At 30.1% G+C, this 17,390-nt stretch overlaps 3 protein-coding genes across 6 annotated transcripts in view; 2 read left to right on the forward strand and 1 right to left on the reverse strand.

Annotated features, from left to right (window-relative positions):
• LOC111688262 overlaps positions 1–17,390 on the reverse strand; it is a 41,767-nt gene that overhangs the window by 19,565 nt on the left and 4,812 nt on the right. The gene's annotated exons all lie outside the window — the stretch shown is intronic.
• LOC111688264 lies at positions 992–6,496 on the forward strand. Of its 2 annotated transcripts, none has more exons than XM_023450749.2 (2): positions 992–1,180; positions 5,138–6,496. In XM_023450749.2, exon 2 carries the CDS (start codon positions 5,138–5,140, stop codon positions 6,395–6,397), a length of 1,260 nt encoding a protein of 419 aa, XP_023306517.2. In that variant the 5' UTR covers positions 992–1,180; the 3' UTR covers positions 6,398–6,496. The 2 variants fall into 2 exon arrangements, with proteins under 2 accessions (XP_023306517.2, XP_046810801.1); XM_046954845.1 differs by lacking the exon at positions 992–1,180 and adding an exon at positions 2,934–3,099.
• Positions 9,332–17,157, forward strand: LOC111688263 (endophilin-B1). Of its 2 annotated transcripts, XM_023450748.2 has the most exons (7): positions 9,332–9,589; positions 9,743–10,176; positions 10,242–10,305; positions 12,613–12,648; positions 12,715–12,905; positions 16,517–16,739; positions 16,806–17,157. In XM_023450748.2, exons 1-7 carry the CDS (start codon positions 9,512–9,514, stop codon positions 16,980–16,982), a joined length of 1,203 nt encoding a protein of 400 aa, XP_023306516.2. In that variant the 5' UTR covers positions 9,332–9,511; the 3' UTR covers positions 16,983–17,157. The 2 variants fall into 2 exon arrangements, with proteins under 2 accessions (XP_023306516.2, XP_046810802.1); XM_046954846.1 differs by lacking the exons at positions 16,517–16,739; positions 16,806–17,157 and adding an exon at positions 13,240–13,959.

Raw genomic sequence — 17,390 nt, forward strand, 5'->3', positions numbered from 1 at the left:
AGTCTTGTCTATGGTCTAGTCTATAATCTCGTTTTTAGTCTAGTCTATAGTCTAGTTTACAGTCTTGTCTATAGTCAAGTCTATAGTCTAATCTATTGTATAGTCTAAAGTCTAGTCTAAAGTCTATAGTCTGATCTACAGTCTTGTCTATGGACTAGTCTATTGTCTAATCTAGTCTATAGATTATTCCATAGCCTAGTTCATAGTCTAGTCAATAGTTTAGTCTATAATGTAGTCTGTAGTTTAATCTATAGTAAAGTCTATAATCTAGTATATAGTCTAGTCTATAGTCTATTCTACAGTCTAGTCTAGACTACAAACAAGACTATAGTCCAGTTAGACTACATTTTAGTCTAGTATATAGTCTATTGTCAGATACATTCTATTCTTTTGCAATTCTGTACAAAAAACCCCACTTATCCAAATGTTATATCAGTTCCTCATTTCCAGTCTGGCAATATTGTTTACCAATTCCGCTCATTTCAAAACCTTAAGAGAACAACATTAACATTACTTAAGAGAATTAGCAGCTGAATACATTTTCGAAATGCTTGATCATTGATCATAAAATACAACTGTCTTAAAAAGTTTTAGTTAGTTGTGTGTAAAAAGTTGGCGGTAAAAGAACGTTAAAGCGCAAAAAAACTGATAAAATCGAAAATAAATAAATTTTACAATCTAGAACGTCAGTCGCTTAATTACAAAAAATCAGCTGCTAATAAAAATAAAAACCAAACGATATTGGTCAAGTTCAAGAAACTTTTTTTTGCACAAATTAAAAAAAAAATTGAGAAAAAAACTTTCGTTTGTTATTTTGCAGTGAATATTCCAAAAAAATATGAAACAATTTAAACAATTGTGTCATTTTATTTTGTAAAATTGACAAAAAAAAAAAAAAAAAAAAACACAGAATAATTAATTATTTTTGCGCAATAATTTATTTATACTTGACCATAATTAAAAAAACAAACACAAAATTTTACTTAAATGCACTTAAAGTAGAGAACAAAAAATTAATAAAATTCTATAAAAATAAACAAAAAAATTATTTATTAATTTTTTAAATTACAAAAAAAAAAATAAATAAATAAAAATAATAGAAATTGCAAACTAATACAAACAACTGTCGCCATCGCTTTAAGCTAAACAAACTTTAATAAAAAAGTTCTAAAATTATACGGTAAGATATTGAATATTTTATTTTATTTTAATGAAGACGACAACTAATTAATAATACAAACACATGTTTTCTTTTTTTAATGAAATGAATGATTTATTCTTTCATATGAAAAAGTAAACAGATGTATTTAATTTGACCCTTAAATATTTGTGATTTTGAAAGGTTTCCAAATTGTTTAAAATTGAAATATTAAACCCATCGACTCTCATTATACAAATTATATAGCACTTATGATCAGACTCTGATCAATGATCATATATTTTGATAAAAAAAAACTTTAATTATGTTCTGATCACTCATTTTTCTATATATTCTAGTATATAGTATAATCTATACTCTTGACTATAGTCTAGTCCTTTATATTCTAGTCTATAGTCTTGTCTATAGTCTAGTCTATAGTCTAGTCTATAGTCTAGTCTATAGTCTAGTCTATAGTCTAGTCTATAGTCTTGTCTATAGTCTAGTCTATAGTCTAGTCTATAGTCTAGTCTATAGTCTAGTCTATAGTCTAGTCTATAGTCTAGTCTATAGTCTAGTCTATAGTCTAGTCTATAGTCTAGTCTATAGTCTAGTCTATAGTCAAGTCTATAGTCTAGTCTATAGTCTAGTCTAAAGTCGAGTCTACAGTCTACTCTTTAGTCTAGTCAATAATCTAATCTATAGTCTAGTCTAAAATCTATTCTATAGTCTAGTCTATAGTCTACTCTTTAGTCTGGTCTATAGTCTACTCTTTAGTCTAGTCAATAATCTAATCTATAGTCTAGTCTAAAATCTATTCTATAGTGTAGCCTAGGGTCTAGTCTATAGTCCTATTTATAGTCTAGTCTATAGTCTATTCTATAGTCGAGCCTATGCTCTAGTCTACATTCTAGTTTATAATATAGTCTATAGTCTAGTCTATTGTCTAGTCTTAAGTCCAGTCTATAGACTACTCTATAGTTTAATCTATAGTCTAGTCTATAGTCTAGTCTATAATCTAGTCTATAGTCAAGTCCAGGCTCTAGTCTAAAGTCTAGGTCAGGCTCTAATCTAGTCTATAGTCATGTCTAAAGTCCAGTCTATAGTTTAGTCTAAAGTCTAGTCTATAGTCTAGTCTATAGTCCAGTCAATAGTCTAATCTATAGTCTAGTCTATAGTCTAGTCCATAGTCCATAATCTATTCTTTAGTTTAATCTATAGTACATTATTTAGTCTAGTCAAAAGTCTAATCTATTGTCTAGTCTATAGTTAAGTGAAACGTCTAATCTATTGAAATTAAGTTAAGCTGTTTTTTTGTTATACCGTGTAATTTTCACCTTAATAATAAAATTTGAAGAACGTTTGCCTAACAATGAAAGGTAAACAGCCTCATACTTTTTTATAAAATCTGGCAAATATTCTAATGTTTTAAAATATCTACTAACTGGTCACCTTGGTAATTAAATACTCTTCCATTTTATTGGTAATTTTTAGAATAAAAATAAAACAATAACATTTGAGAGATGTAGTAGTGAGAAAGAGATTAAGTAAATAATCAATGTTTACCTTTTTTCTCGAGATCGTTTAAAAAAAATCTCAAATTAGAGATTTTGAGAAAATATGTACTACATACTTAACTAAATAATACGTAGTAGAGGTTTGTTTAGATATTATAATTGTTGTAGATTATTTTGCTTTATTATTAAAACATGTATAATATTTCAAATGAAATTGTTTTGTCATCATCCGAATATTTTTGCCGGTTAATACTTAGTGTTGAAAAATTAAAAAAAAAAAAAAAAAATAAACAAGTTTTTGAGCTAAAACTTATTTTAAACAAAAACAAATTATATTCTATCTAGTATCTAGATAGCATAATAACAATTAATAAACAATTCATTAAACGTACTTTAACATGTGTTTAGTTAAATAATTCTAAAAACAAACAATCGAAAAAAAAGGTAAACTCCCTCCATAATATTAATACATAAAATGTAGGAACTAAAATATATGTATATACGAGTGGGATTTGAAATGTTTTTTTAAACAAAAAAAAAAAAAACAATTTTTTCAATAGCTATATGGATATAGTAAATTAACCCCTGGTTTAAGTTATAACACTCCTCAAATATTGTGTTTTTTTACACCAAATCTTCTAACACTTTTTGCATACAAATTAGTTTTATTCACGTGTTTTTACAAACTTCAACATTTTGAAGATTACAAATAGAAATAATAAGGAACGACCTTAACATTTTACTCAAGTTCAATAAGTTTTATGTAAAATTGTAAATGTTAAATATGTTTGTTTTTCTTATAAAAGATTATATTAGAATAATTAAAAATTAAGCGAAAAATAAAATTATATGAAATATATTAGTTTAAACAATTAGACTGTAGTTAAGCTTACGGTATAATTTAGTTTAGTCTAGTCGAAAATCCACTAGACTAAACTAGACTAGACTATAGACTACAGACTCAACTATAGACAGGAATATCGACTAAATTAGGGACAAGACTAAAGACAAGATTAACGACAAGACTACAGACTAGACTATCAACAATGCTGCCCACAAGACTATAGACTACAGACCCGACCATAGTTTATTGACTAGAATATATCCCTATAGACTAGGCTATTTACTAGACTATAGACTAAACTACAATAGACTAGACTATTAACTAGAGTATAGACTAGACTATAGAGTAGACCATAGACTAGACCATACACTAGACTATAGACTAGACTATAGACTGGACTATAGACTAGACTATAGATTAGACTATAGACTAGACTATAGACTAAACTATAGACTAGATTATAAACTATACTATAGACAACAGACTAGACTATAGATTAGACAATAGACTAGACTATAGACTAGACTATAGACTATAGACTAGACTATAGACTAGACTATAGAGTAGACTATAGACTAGACTATAGACTAGACTATAGACTAGACTATAGAGTAGACAATAGACTAGACTATAGACTAGACTATAGACTAGACTATAGACTAGACAATAGACTAGACTATAGACTAGACTATATACTAGACTATGGACTAGACTATAGACTAGACTATAGACTAGACTATAGACTAGACTATAGACTAGACTATAGACTAGACTATAGACTAGACTAGACTATAGACTAGACTATAGACTAGACTATAGACTAGACTATTGACTAGACTATAGACTAGACTATAGACTAGACTGTAGACTAGACTGTAAACTAAACTGTAGACTAGACTGTAAACTAAACTGTAGACTAGACTTTAGAATGACTTCACACTAGACTTTAGACGAGATTATTTCCTAGACTATAAACTACTATAGACTGGACTATAGACTACAATATAGAATAGGCTATAGACTACACTATAGAATAGACTAAAGACTACACTATAGACTAGACTAGACTATAAATTAGGATATAGACTATACTATAGCAAAGTCTACAGATCAATCTATAGTTGAGACATTAATAAATTCAAATTTTTTCTGTTTAACTAATTTTTTATATATTTAAATTTATTTTTTAGCCAAAAGAGAAAAGTCTTAAAAAAAAGATATAATTTTTTTTTTTTTTTTTTTTTGAAAAGATGTGCTAATTATGTAACCATAGATAGCACACTTTTTTTAAACAAATTGTTTCAAAATAAAAAAAATTGTTATTGTAAAAAAACTATAAATATTCATGCACGTTTTTTAAAAAGTTTTACCCAAATATTTATCATGTTATAACATTTTTTTTTCTTTTGATAAAAATTTGCATACGAGATGTGAATTCTAACGGTTAAAATAAGCCGGTATTTTGTCATTTATTAATATTCATGTATTTTTGGAAATATTTGTAAAGTTATAAAATGCTAATTAAGGTTTAAAATCTTCAAAGTAGAGATTTTGCATTTCTTTAAATGTTTTAAAGAAATGAGTATTTTATTAGATTTTTTTTTAAATAAATTTATTTAAAACTTTCTCCTTTTTCAGATGTCGTCCGCTTTGACAGCCATAAACTTAAAAAATGATTTTCTGATAGAAAATTTTAAGAAATCTTCACAACAACAAATGGCTTTGAGTCGACGCTATGAACAGCTACTGACGACGGAAAAATACTGTGACTGTGTGTTTGTGGTGGGCGAGGCGGCTAAAGTAAAATGTCATAAATTAATATTGGCCACAGCCAGTCCAGTATTTGAGGCCATGTTCTATGGACCCATTAGCGAGGCTGAAAGTTTTGTAGAGATTTTAGATATGAGCGAGGAAATATTTCAACTTATGATTTTATATATTTACAAAGGATCCATTGATTTTCGTAATTTATCATTAGAGGAGACTATCGAGTTGTATTATGGAGCCGAAAAGTATTTGTTAAATGAATTAAAATCAGAATGTTTGGAGAATATACAAATGAAATTGAGATTTTCGAATATTTTGGCTTCATTGGAATTAAGTATTTGTTTAGATCTCAATAGTTTATTGAATATATGTATGAATTTCTTTACACGCTGCTGCCTCAGTGAATCACAATTTGTGGCCTATTTAAAGAGTCACTATTATCATGTATCTAAGGATTGTATTAAAACTATAATAAATCTATGCAAGGAGCAGATACCGGCCAAAAATCTTTTATGGTTTATATATGAATGGTGTCAGCAAGAGTGTGTGGAAATGGGTTTGAAAGCCAGTGAGTGTTCTAATATTATACAAGATCTCAATTTAACGGATCCCATGCTGCCTTTAGAAGCTAAGGAGAACCTAAAACCTCAGTATACCCAAACTATAGAAAGATGCTATTACAAAGCCTGTCGTCCGTTTAATATTGATTACGATAATTATGAATGGTTTACGCATATCAAAGCGAATAGATTTATTTCTCTGCAAGGCCTTACCCTACAAAGTCGCCTAACACCTCATTTAACGCGCATGCATGTGCCTTCAGATTATTTAGAGAATTTACGTATAGAAATAACTGCACCCAACTATGACTCCAGTTTGCTGTGGTCCTATGAGGTAGCGAAACAATTAACAAAATATAATTGTGATTTAAGTATCAAATGGTCTAAGGGTATTGTTCTATCGCCCGATATAGAATATCAAATAAAACTCATATGGCGTCCTGCCCAAAGTCAGGGAGCTGAATATCCCTGCAGTTTGTTTTCCTCCTCCGTGGAGGGTATACAATTTAGAGATTTAGATACACATAGTGGTAGTTTAATTAAAGGTTTACATTTTATAAATTTAGTTTAAATATAGTATTCATAAGATTTTTAGTTAAATAAATAAATTGTAATTTAGTTTTAGTTATAAATTTAACTTAGTTTTAAGATAAATTTTGAAAATACAAAAAAAAACACATAAAAATAAAAAGAAATACAAAAAAAGTTCATTAAACTTATGTATGAGTTTTATTAGAAGATGTGCCGGCCTTTTTTTAAAAAAATGTTTGTTCTTGGTTTTTTCTCTTAAAGAAAACCTGTTTGTTTAATTTTTTATTTATTAAAAAAATTTTGGATTTTGATTGATGATCAATATGATATAAGAGACTTAAGGCGATATGAATAGAAAATTATAAGAAAGAAAGGTAATAAAAATGTAAAATCACGGTTTTTAATTCACGCTTCATAGTAGGGAGTATCAGTCCATAGGACAGACTATTTATAGTACGGAATATAGGTCAGACCAGTCTATGGTCAATCTATACTATAAATAAATAGATCAATCTATAGTACAGACTGAAGATCCGATTAGAGATCAGTCTATAGTCCAGACTACAGATCAGTCTATAGTTCACACTATAGATCAGTCTATAGTCCACACTATATATCATTCTATAGTCCAGACTATAGATCAGTCTATAGTCCAGACTATAGATCATTCTATAGTCCAGAATATAGATCAGTCTATAGTCCAGACTATAGATCAGTCAATAGTAAAGCATGTAGCATATATATAAGGCTATAGTCCAGATCAGTATATAGTTAAGACTATAGATCAGTCTGTATTCCATACTATAGATCAGTCTATAGTCCAGACTATAGATCAGTCTAAAGTCCAGAGTATAGATCAGTCTATAGTTCAGACTATATATCAGTCTATAGTCCAGGCTATAAATCAGTCTATAGTCTAGGCAATAGATCGGTCTATAGTCCAGACTATAGATCAGTCTATAGTTCACACTATAGATCAGTCTATAGTCCACACTATATATCAGTCTATAGTCCAGACTATAGATCAGTTATAGTCCAGACTATAGATCAGTCTATAGTCCAGACTATAGATCAGTCTATAGTCCAGACTATAGATCAGTCTATAGTCCAGACTATAGATCAGTCTATATTCCAGACTAAAAATCAGTCTATAGTCCAGACTATAGATCAGTCTATAGTCCAGACTATAGATCAGTCTATAGTCCAGACTATAGATCAGTCTATATTCCTGACTATAGATCAGTCTATAGTCCAGACTGTATATCAGTCTATAGATCAGTCTATAGTCGATACTATAAATCAGTCTATAGTCCGGACTATAGATCAGACTATAAATCGGACTATAGTCCAGACTAATGATCAGACTATAGACCAGACTTTAGATCAGTAATAGTAGTTAAAATTATAGATTAGTCTAAAGTAAATACTACAGATGTAGTTAATGGTACATCCCCGATTATACATCAATCTGAGTTCTGACTATATAGTCCGAGACAATAGATCAGTCTGTAGCCCATACTTTACATTAGTCTATAGATCAGTGTATCTTTTACGTTATACATCAAATTGCACATTTGTATGTTTACAATCCATACTATTGATCTGTATATATAGTGAGTATAATCTAAACTATAGATTTTTTATGGTAAATCAGTCTATAACGCTTTAATTGAGAAAATATTAAAAACCAATCAGGAAAGCAATAGATTCTTGTATAACGCTTTAATTGAGACATTTAATCTGGAGACGTTTCTTAAAAACTCTTATTTTAGGAATACCCTAAAAAATATGTGTAATGACAAACCCTATATATATTTGTGGTTTATAAAAAAACTTTAAAATATTTATGTTTATAATATATAAAAATAACAAAGAAACAATGACAACTTTCATGTTATCATGTTGATTTTAATATAAATTCGTTCTAATAGGGATTTTCCATAAAAATTAAGTTTGTTTTTGTTTAAATTTAGTGTAAGCGGCTGCCACCAAGCCTGCAACCAATAATTCAATTACGTTTATAATTTAAAAGGAATTTATTAAAATTTCATATCACTTGTTAGTTTTTAAGTTTATTTTCATATTTTGAATAACTAATTCAATTTTTAAATTAAACTTACCCATTATTTCCTTAAAAAAAACACAACCAAAAATATCACAGTTCTTCACACCAGGGCCCTGCGCCGACAAATATTAACGGCGGCGATTGACACCAAATATATCGGCGGCTGCTTAAAATCGACTGTAAGGCGGCTAAGTTTTCAACTACGCTTAGTTTTTAAATTTTTAACGATTTTAAATAAAAAAGGGAATCCGAGAGATCAGAAAGTGGGATTTTAGAAGCAAATATATTGTTTATAACAACAAAACAGAGCAAGCAGCTCAAAGTTTTGTGAGTTATTAACAATTTAACTAAATTAAACCAAACACTTGCTGTTTTTCTTTGCACAATGACCCTCGGTATAATAGTATAGCATTCTTATTAATTTCAATTGTTAGTAAAAAATTAATTTTTTATTTAAAGAATATCATTTCTGTCGAACGTTGAGCAAAGTTCTACAACGGCCAAATTTTAATGAGCGGCTTATTATTAGATAAAAGAAAACTTGCTTAAATGAAAACAAATTAATTTTATATTGTAAAATTCCATAAATTTAGCGAAAGTGTTCTGTAAATTGTACAAAATATGTACAAGCGGAAAAATTTTCACGGCGGCGACTTTGATATTTTGTTCGACGGCTAAGCCGAATCAAAACAAATCAGCTAATAATTATTATTTGTATGTTAACCATTAACAATGAATAGCGGCTGTAAACAAATAACATATGTTTCAAGTGTTACCAATTGAAATGGGAAATTTTTAAATAGTTGGCAATTTTTGGCTTTTTGGCACCTACACATATACAGAAATGTTATTTCCTTCAAAAAATTCTTATTGGAAATTCAATATTTACTAACATCCGCTGGAAACAGTTCAAGTTTTCTTTAAGAATAATTTTTTATTAATTACACACTTGCTAAAGTTATCTAACTGCAGAAAAAGGATAAATATATTAAAAAACTTATTAAATTGTTCAAAATATCAATTTTTTAATTATTTGTTCTAAAAGAAAGTTAATAAATTTCGACAAAAACAAAAAAAAAAAACAGCAAAATGAATTTTCATGTACCAAATTTTAATATGAAAAATTTGGTTAAAGAGGCAGGCAGTACATTTTCCAGAGTAGTGCAGGTAAGTTGGAATAAGTCAAAACAATATGTATTGGAATGTTATGTTCTTTTTTTTCTCTAATAAAATTGCAAATATAAAATTATTGACTATTTTTATGCATTTTTTTTGTATTTATCCTTGATTTGCTTTATTTGTTTTCTATTATTTTTAAAGCTTACCGAAGAACGTTTAGGTACAACCGAACGCACAGAATATGATTCAGAATTTCAAAATTTGGCCGAACGTGCCGATGTCACTAAAACTTGGACAGAGAAAATTGTCAAGGATGTTGAATCGGTATTGGTGCCAAATCCTCAAAATCGTGTAGAGGATTTTATTTTTGAGAAAATTGATAAATCGAAACCACAACGCTTGAGTAATCTGGAATATTTGGCTTTGGATATGCTGGAGGCTGGTGCCGACTTTGGTCAAGATTTACCCTATGGTCAGGCTTTAATTAAAGTCGGCCAGGCTGAGCAGCGATTGGGTAAATGTGAAAGAGATTTTATTGCTTCGTCCAGCATATGTTTTACCACACCATTGCGTAAGTTTTTGGATGGTGAAATGAAAACAATAACCAAGGAGAGGGGTGTATTGGAAACAAAGCGGTATGTTTGTAATGAGATTGGAAAATTCATATTTATTTTTGTTAAATTTGTGGCATAATTTTAAGGCTTGATTTGGATGCCTGCAAAAAACGTGTCACCAAGGCTCGCAGTATGTTGGGGCAACAGACGGTAAGTGAAAGTGTTAAAAAAAGTTAACTAGACTAACGACAGACTATAAACTAGACTATAGTATAAAATATAGAATAGACTATATAATAGACTATAAAATTATTCAATAATCTACAGATTAGACTATCGACTAAACTACTATAGACCAAAACTGTTGACGAACTTGTAGACTACAATAAAAACTAGACTATAGACTAGATTATTGACTAGACTATAGACTAGACTATAGACTAGACAACAGATTAGATTATAGACTAGATTATATACTAGACTATAGACTTGACTATAGACTAGACTATAGACTGGACTATAGACTAGACTATAGACTAGACTATAGACTAGACTATAGACTAGACTATAGATTAGACTATAGACTAGACTATAGACTAGACTATAGACTAGACTATAGACTAGACTATAGACTAGACTATAGACTAGACTATAGACTAGACTATAGACTAGACTATAGACTAGACTATAGACTAGACTATAGACTAGACTATAGACTAGACTATAGACTAGACTATAGACTAGACTATAGACTAGACTATAGACTAGACTATAGACTAGACTATAGACTAGACTATAGACTAGACTATAGACTAGACTATAGACTAGACTATAGACTAGACTATAGACTAGACTATAGAATAGACTAGACTATAGACTAGACTATAGACTAGACTATAGACTAGACTATAGACTAGACTATAGACTAGACTATAGACTAGACTATAGACTAGACTATAGACTAGACTATAGACTAGACTATAGACTAGACTATAGACTAGACTATAGACTAGACTATAGACTAGACTATAGACTAGACTATAGACTAGACTATAGACTAGACTATAGACTAGACTATAGACTAGACTATAGACTAGACTATAGACTAGACTATAGACTAGACTATAGACTAGACAATAGACTAGACTATAGACTAGACTATAGACTAGACTATAGACTAGACTATAGACTAGACTATAGACTAGACTATAGACTAGACTATAGACTAGACTATAGACTAGACTATAGACTAGACTATAGACTAGACTATAGACTAGACTATAGACTAGACTATAGACTAGACTATAGACTAGACTATAGACTAGACTATAGACTAGACTATAGACTAGACTATAGACTAGACTATAGACTAGACTATAGACTAGACTATAGACTAGACTATAGACTAGACTATAGACTAGAATAGACTAGACTATAGACTAGACTATAGACTAGACTATAGACTAGACTATAGACTAGACTATAGACTAGACTATAGACTAGACTATAGACTAGACTATAGACTAGACTATAGACTAGACTATAGACTAGACTATAGACTAGACTATAGACTAGACTATAGACTAGACTATAGACTAGACTATAGACTAGACTATAGACTAGACTATAGACTAGACTATAGACTAGACTATAGACTAGACTATAGACTAGACTATAGACTAGACTATAGACTAGACTATAGACTAGACTATAGACTAGACTATAGACTAGACTATAGACTAGACTATAGACTAGACTATAGACTAGACTATAGACTAGACTATAGACTAGACTATAGACTAGACTATAGACTAGACTATAGACTAGACTATAGACTAGACTATAGACTAGACTATAGACTAGACTAGATTATAGAGTAGAATATAGACTATACTATAGACTAGACTATAGACTAGACTATTGACTAGACTATAGATTAGACTATAGACTAGACTATAGACTAGACTATAGACTAGACTAAGACTAGACTATAGACTAAACTATAGACTAGACTATAGACTTGACTATAGACTAGACTATAGACTAGACTATAGACTTGACTATAGACTAGACTAGACTATAGACTAGACTATAGACTAGACTATAGACTAGACTATAGGCTAGACTATAGACTAGACTATAGACTAGACTACAGACTATACTACAGACTAGACTATAGACTAGACTATAGACTAGACTATAGACTAGACTATAGACTAGACTATAGACTAGACTATAGACTAGACTAGACTATAGACTAGATTATAGACTAGATTATAGACTAGACTATAGACTACTGTATAGACTAGATTATAAACTAGACTATATACTACACAACAGACTAGACTATAGACTGGATTATAGACTAGACTATATACTACACTATAGACTAGACTATAGACTGGATTATAGACTAGACTATATATTTAAAATACTTTATTATTCCAATTTCTAAGTTATTTCTTTTGTTTATCTATTTCAAAACTTCAATGTCTACTTTAATGGCCGCCTTAACAGAAAGACGGTGTTACACCAGAAGCTGTTTTAGAACAGGTTTTATTTGTTTTAACTTATTCACTATAATCTAAATCTAATAAATTTCTAAATTACTTTTTAAAGGCTGAACGTGATTTGCGTGTGGCTCAGTCTGAATTTGATCGTCAATCGGAAATTACTAAATCCTTATTGGAGGGCATTAATACTTCTCAAGCATCACACTTAAGACATTTGCATGCCTTTATTGAAAATCAAGTACGTTACTATAAACAATGTACCGATGTTATGGATCAATTACAATTGGATTTGGCCAAGTAGGTATCATTTTATTATTATGCTATCTAGTAGTGTGTAGTCGTAAATTTTTAAATTAAATTAAATTTAAATGGTCCTATAACATAAACCCGAAGCACAGTAGTATTTTTGTCATAAACGAAATATTTTCGAAATGCACCCAAAAACTAAAATAATTTAATCATGCACTTACAAATAATGTTATTACTACTATATAAAACATTGATCATTCTTAAACAAATAAAAACAAAAATATTTAATTAATTAATGCAAAAATATATATATACATTTTGAACGTAAAAAATAAAACATACAAATCAAAAAAATACAAAAACTTCCCTACATGGTTTGCAGACTTAAGCCAGAAAAGCCGCGTCTACGCATTAATAGTGAAGATATAGATACAGGGCCTCCCAATGCAAACCAAAACATTCAAAATTCAACTATTATTAATAACACCAATATGAATATGAATACCAATATCAATACGAATACGAATACTACTAATCAACCAACACAATTTAGTAATAACAAAATTGTAACAGTTGCTGTGGCTGCCTCAGAAACTGCCAATGCTGCAAAATCTTTAGCTTCTTATTGTCAATACGATAGTGTAGATCTAGATAATTTAGAATCGTTAGATATAACAACATCAACAACGAATCCTTTTAATACCTCCACGGTGGCTAGCCATGATAAAAATACCTCAAAAATTTTAGATGAATGTGATTTAAAATATGATACTACAGCTATAACATCTATATAAGTAGAGATGTTTTTTTAATAGAATTTAGTTATCTTGTTGTCTTTCTAAAAAGGATGATATTAAGTTTTTCAAATAATTGTTGAATCAAATTTTTAGTTATTATTTAATAAATTTATAATTAAATATCTTTATACGTAGAGTAGGCGCACTGTTTGTTTAAAATATCGTTGGGGAGGTAAATTGTATTGTGATGGAGAGGAAAGTATTAAAATCGTTTTCCATAGTTCATTTCTGTTTTGGTTTATTTTAGTTCTAGTTCAATTCTAGTTCAGTTGTAGTTTAGCTGTAGTTTAGTTCTAGTTCAGTTCTAGCTCAGTTCTAGTTTAGTTCTAGTTCATTCTACTTCATTCTAGTTCAGTTCTAGTTCAGTTCTAGTTCAGTTCTAGTTCAGTTCTAGTTCAGTTCTAGTTCAGTTCTAGTTCAGTTCTAGTTCAGTTTTAGTTCAATTCTAGTTAGTTCTAGTTCAGTTCTAGTTCAGTTTTAGTTCAGTTCTAGTTCAGTTTTAGTTCAATTCCAGTTCAGTTCTATTTCAGTTCTAGTTCAGTTCTATTTCAGTTCTAGTTCAGTTCTAGTTCAGTTCTAGTTCAGTTCTAATTCAGTTCTAGTTTAGTTCTAGTTAAGTTCTAGTTCAGTTCCAGGTCAGTTCTAGTTCAATTCTAATTCATTTCTAGTTCAGTTCCAGTTTAGTTCCAGGTCAGTTCCAGTTTAGTTCCAGGTCAGTTCTAGTTCAGTTCTAGTTCAGTTCTAGTTCAGTTCTAGTTAGTTCTATTTCAGTTCTAGTTCAGTTCTAGTTCAGTTCTAGTTTAGTTCCAGATCAGTTCTAGTTAGTTCTAGTTCAGTTCTAGTTCAGTTCTAGTTCAGTTCTAGTTCTGTTCTAGTTCTGTTCTAGTTCAGTTCTAGTTCAGTTCTAGTTCAGTTCTAGTTCAGTTCTAGTTCGGTTCTAGTTCAGTTTTAGTTCAGTTCTAACTCAGTTCTAGTTTAGTTCTAGTTCAGTTCTAGTTCAGTTCTAGTTCAGTTCCAGGTCAGTTCTAGTTCAATTCTTATTCAGTTCTAGTTCAGCTCAAGTTCAATTCTAATTGAATTATAGTTCTAGTTCAGTCCTAGTTTAGTTCTAGTTCAGTTCCAGGTCAGTTCTAGTTTAATTCTAATTCAGTTCTAGTTCAGTTCCAGTTCAGTACTAGATAAGTGCTAGTTCAGTTCTATTTCAGTTCTAGTTCAGTTCTAGTTCAGTTCTAGTTCAGTTCTAGTTCAGTTCTAGTTCAGTTCTAGTTCAGTTCTAGTTCAGTTCTAGTTCAGTTCTAGTTCAGTTCTAGTTCAGTTCTAGTTCAGTTCTAGTTCAGTTCTAGTTCAGTTCTAGTTCAGTTCTAGTTCAGTTCTAGTTCAGTTCTAGTTCAGTTCTAGTTCTGTTCTAGTTCCGTTCTAGTTCAGTTCTAGTTCAGTTTTAGTACAGTTCTAGTTTAGTTCTAGTTCAATTCTGGTTCAGTTCTAGTTCAGTTTTAGTTCAGTTCCGGATCAGTTCTAGTTCAGTTCTAGTTCAGCTCTAGTTCAGTTCTAATTCAGTTCTAGTTTAGTTCTAGTTCAGTTCTAGTTCAGTTCTAGTTCAGTTCTAATTCAGTTTTAGTTCAGTTCTAGTTCAGTTCTAGTTCAGTTCTAGTTCAGTTCTAGTTCAGTTCTAGTTCAGTTCTAGTTCAGTTCTAGTTCAGTTCTAGTTCAGTTCTAGTTCAGTTCTAGTTCAGTTCTAGTTCAGTTCTAGTTCAGTTCTAGTTCAGTTCTAGTTCAGTTCTAGTTCAGTTCTAGTTCAGTTCTAGTTCAGTTCTAGTTCAGTTCTAGTTCAGTTCTAGTTCAGTTCTAGTTCAGTTCTAGTTCAGTTCTAGTTTAGTACTAGTTTAGTTTTAGTTCAGTTCTAGTTCAGTTCCAGGTCAGTTCTAGTTCAATTCTAACACAGTTCTAGTTCAGTTTTAGTACAGTTCTAGTTTAGTTCTAGTTCTAATTCAGTTCTAGTTCAGTTGTAGTTCAGTTGTAGTTCAGTTCAAGTTCAGTTCTAGTTCAGTTCTAGTTCAGTTCTAGTTCAGTTCTAGTTCAGTTCTAGTTCAGTTCTAGTTCAGTTCTAGTTCAGTTCTAGTTCAGTTCTAGTTCAGTTCTAGTTCAGTTCTAGTTCAGTTCTAGTTCAGTTCTAGTTCAGTTCTAGTTCAGTTCTAGTTCAGTTCTAGTTCAGTTCTAGTTCAGTTCTAGTTCAGTTCTAGTTCAATTTTAATTAGTTCAATTTCAGTTCTAGTTCAGTTCTAGCTCAGTTCTAGTTCAATTCTAGTTCAGTTCTAGTTTAGTTCTAGTTCAGTTCTTGTTTTGGTTCACGTTCAGTTTTCTAGGTAAATTCTAGATAACTTCTAGTTAAGTTCTACTTCAATTCTAGTTCAGTACAAATTTAAGTTTTAAATCCTAAAACAGTGTGCAAATTAGTAAAATAATAAATAAAATCGTTACTGTTCTTATTTCTTATAAAATGCTTCACAGTTAAACTCTTACAAATATCTAAATATTTATTAATTATTAAAAAAAATAAACATATAAAATACATATTATGTATTTTTAAATAATTAAATGCTTTGTTAATTAATGATTAAATATGGTTAAGAACAAAATAAATTAATTTAGAATTTTATAAAAATTGTATAAAAAAAAAATAATAAACAATCATTACTTTTTCATACACTCTAAATAAATGTAAACAATCAAAATAATCAAACAAACACAAATTAAACAAATCAAACGAAAAAAAAATATTCGAATACAAAAACGTTTTAAAATCCAATAACCGAAACAATGCAACAACAAACATTTGAATAAAATACAAAAAATACAAAACAGTTTGGGAGGCCCTACACCTTATCAGCCCATTGAAATGGATCAACATCAACAGGCTGCTGGAGTAGGAGGAATTGAACAAGGAGGAAATCCTTTTGTTAGAAACAGTAATAAAACAAAAATGAATGCACCGATTAGCGTGAATGCGGATCAAATGAAAAGGGCACGTGTTTTGTGTGCCTACGATGCCAAAGATCATACGGAATTGACTTTAAGTGCAAATGAGGTGAATTTTTTCTTTATCTTTATAGAAAATTATTTTTTGAATAATTTTTCTTTGTTTATTTTCAAGGTTATTTTGGTGGCCGAATGCCAACCCATCAATACTGATTATATGTATGGCAAGCAGGGTTTGTTAAAGGGTTTAGTACCCCGAGCTTTCCTCGAAATGTTAGATGATGACGATGAGGATGCTGGTGGTGCTGGCGGTGATGATGAACAGGCCATTAGCGGTGATAGTGATTACTAAATTACTGTTGGCCGAAACAAGTAACAACAGCAGTATTTTTAATTTAACAGATTGGTAGTTTATTGGTTAAGATTTCAGAGTTGTAATTCATGATTATTTGAAGTTAAGTTCTAAGTCAGTTTCTAGTTCAGTTCTAGCTCAGTACTAGTTTAGTTCTAGTTCAGTTCTAGTTCAGTTCTAGTTCAGTTCTAGTTCAGTTCTAGTTCAGTTCTAGTTCAGTTCTAGTTCAGTTCTAGTTCAGTTCTAGTTCAGTTCTAGTTCAGTTCTAGTTCAGTTCTAGTTCAGTTCTAGTTCAGTTCTAGTTCAGTTCTAGTTCAGTTCTAGTTCAGTTCTAGTTCAGTTCTAGTGCAGTTCTAGTTCAGTTCTAGTTCAGTTCTAGTTCAGTTTTAGTTCTCTACTGGTTCACTT

This window comes from Lucilia cuprina, chromosome 6 (assembly GCF_022045245.1).
Source record: "Lucilia cuprina isolate Lc7/37 chromosome 6, ASM2204524v1, whole genome shotgun sequence".
NCBI classification, from domain to species: Eukaryota; Metazoa; Arthropoda; class Insecta; order Diptera; family Calliphoridae; genus Lucilia; species Lucilia cuprina.

Excerpts from the sequence above, each read along its gene's own strand:
- LOC111688263 (XM_046954846.1), top strand. The coding sequence starts at position 9,512 with ATGAATTTTCATGTACCAAATTTTAATATGAAAAATTTGGTTAAAGAG. Across the intron at positions 9,590-9,742 it reads CATTTTCCAGAGTAGTGCAG|CTTACCGAAGAACGTTTAGG; the intron begins GTAAGTTGGAAT and ends TTATTTTTAAAG. Across the intron at positions 10,306-12,612 it reads GTATGTTGGGGCAACAGACG|AAAGACGGTGTTACACCAGA; the intron begins GTAAGTGAAAGT and ends CCGCCTTAACAG.
- LOC111688264 (XM_023450749.2), top strand. The coding sequence starts at position 5,138 with ATGTCGTCCGCTTTGACAGCCATAAACTTAAAAAATGATTTTCTGATA.